Source organism: Littorina saxatilis, linkage group LG6 (assembly GCF_037325665.1).
Source record: "Littorina saxatilis isolate snail1 linkage group LG6, US_GU_Lsax_2.0, whole genome shotgun sequence".
NCBI classification, from domain to species: Eukaryota; Metazoa; Mollusca; class Gastropoda; order Littorinimorpha; family Littorinidae; genus Littorina; species Littorina saxatilis.
In genome coordinates this window covers 36,556,541-36,558,942 of record NC_090250.1, presented here as the reverse complement: position 1 = coordinate 36,558,942, position 2,402 = coordinate 36,556,541, and the positions used below count along the sequence as shown (strand labels likewise).

Genomic DNA, 2,402 nt, shown 5'->3' with positions numbered 1-2,402 from the left:
GGTGGATTTTTTATCTTTACGAATCTACTTTCGAACGTATTCGATCAAAAGAGGACTGAAAGACCTGGCAGTTGTAAACACTAAGTTGTATTTAATTTCCAGGTAAATCCTTCGCCAGACAAAATGTTTAATGTATACCATATACATTATATTCCTCTTTTCGTAATGTTTACAGCGACAACATTGAATGAAAATATTGTCCAAAACGCTCAACACAAACGACTAATGCAAAATGAATGGAAGCCGGCACTCGGGATTTGCATTTTTAATTGTAAAAAGGACTTTCTTTTTCAAGATAATTGTTTAAATTTGATCACAGTTCAGTACGTTTGCGAGATCACGTTAAAAAGTAAATTGTGCATACAAATTCGATTTAACTACGAGCAAGTTCTACAGAAAACTGATTACGCAAAAAAAATGTACTGCATAAAACAGATAATTAAACGCAGAAAAAAAAACACGGTATGTCATCACGCAAAAAGATTTTTAAAAAAAGAGAGCATCAATATACAGTATGAAAACAAAGTTATGATATAAATTCCAATATTGTTTGGACAGGAATGTCCAATATTGTTTGGACAGGAATGTAAGTTGGGAAAGACACGGTGCCATTTTTCCTGGAAAATTATAAATCTGGAACTACCTGTGGCTCAAAAATGAAGAATTAAAAACAGGTTAAATATTTATATACGAAACACCTGTGTTTCACAACCGAGCAGACATAACTGGCATATGAATCGACATTTCTAACAAAGTCTTTCCCCTCTCTTGAACACAAATATGCGTTTTTTTACCTCTGAAATTGGAATGGAAGACAATAGTTCAACAGATCGTTGAGCACACAATTGTTTGCAAAATGCAAGACTGAAAACGAAACAAACCAGAACGAAAAAAATAGCAGCGCAGAAAGAAAAACAAAGGAAGAAAGGGGAAGATTGGAAGAGAGTAGGAATAAAAAAAAAAAAATAAAAAAAAATAAAATAGCAAATTGACGGAGTTTTTTGTTTTTCTTTAAAAAAATATATATTATTATTATTATTGTGATCATTTTTATGCGCCTAATCTAGATATAGCCCTAGGCGCTTACATATACAAATAATCTCAAGAATAAAGGGAATTCGTGTATCTTCGGAAGAACGCTTACAAATTTGAAGGAGACGCAATTCTCTTCTCCATTCTCTTACATTGAAAGGGAGGGTGGATGCGAATGGGATAATGTGGGGAGGGGGGGAGGGGGGAGGGGGGAGGGGGGAGGGGGGTATCGGTGGAGAGGGATGGAAGCTGTTAGATGGGGGAAAAGGGTAAATCGTCGATATTCAGAAACTGCATTAATACAGTGAGCGAGGCAAAAGACGAAAATCAAAATAAAAAAAAAACAAGGTCACAGGAATTCTTCAAAAAACAAACTCAGAACCTCCGACGCAAAAAAATATCCTTCCGACGTCATGTAGGAGCTCACTCATTCACCGAGCGGCAAAAAAATCCTTCGATGGACGTCACACAGTCCTCTCTCAGTCATGAAGTCACACACAATGACGTCACAGCCACTGACGAGTGTAGGCAGACCATTTATAGCCGCACATGGATTTTTTCAGAGTCAGTTACATAACTGGCGTTTTCATAGCCCCCGTTGACGCCTTTCGCGTCCCCGTTCATTCCGTTTTCTGCCGTGTAGGCGGGTAGGATAGGGGCGTATCGGCCGGTACGGTTCTCGTCCAACGCTGGGCCCCATGTGGGCTGGGGCTTGAAGGCACCGGGCTGTGAGACAAGAGAGGTTCACGAGGTTGTTATTATTTGGCTTTTGGCCTGTAGGGCTTTGAAGCTACCACAACAACAACAACAACAACAACAACAACAACAACAACAACAACAACAACAACAACAACACCACTCACACACCCACACCCACAAAAACGCTCACACACACACACACACACACACCACCACCACCACCACCAACGCCAACAAGAACACCAGCAACAACGACAACATCAGAACCAACACCACTACCAGCACCGCCATCAACAACCCCAACCCCAACACAAACAACAACAACAATTAATACATACACATAAAAAAATAACGAGCTTTTAAGCTAACCAACAAAAAAACGGACGAGATTTGAAGCTAACAAAATACAAATAACAAGTCTAACTTATATTCTCACACACACACGCGCACACACGCACACGCACACGCACACGCGCACGCGCACGCGCACACATACACACACACACACACACACACACACGCAAGCAAACACGTGCGCGCGCGGGCATGCGCACTGGCACAGTACTCCACCCTCCCCCTCTTTCCTCTCCTCCAGGTCTGTCTGTCCCTGTCTCAAACTGTCTGTCTCTCCCTCTCTCTCTTGTTTTCTGTCTTGCTCTCTTTCCAGCCCC

At 41.3% G+C, this 2,402-nt stretch overlaps 1 protein-coding gene across 1 annotated transcript in view; it reads right to left on the bottom strand.

Annotated features, from left to right (window-relative positions):
* Window positions 1-1,255: 1,255 nt before the first annotated feature.
* LOC138969130 (sodium- and chloride-dependent glycine transporter 1-like) overlaps window positions 1,256-2,402 on the bottom strand; it is a gene marked incomplete in the record, with an annotated part of 204,892 nt that continues 203,745 nt past the window's right edge. The window contains 1 exon segment of the mRNA XM_070341848.1: window positions 1,256-1,758. Coding sequence (XP_070197949.1) covers window positions 1,570-1,758 — 189 coding nt within the window.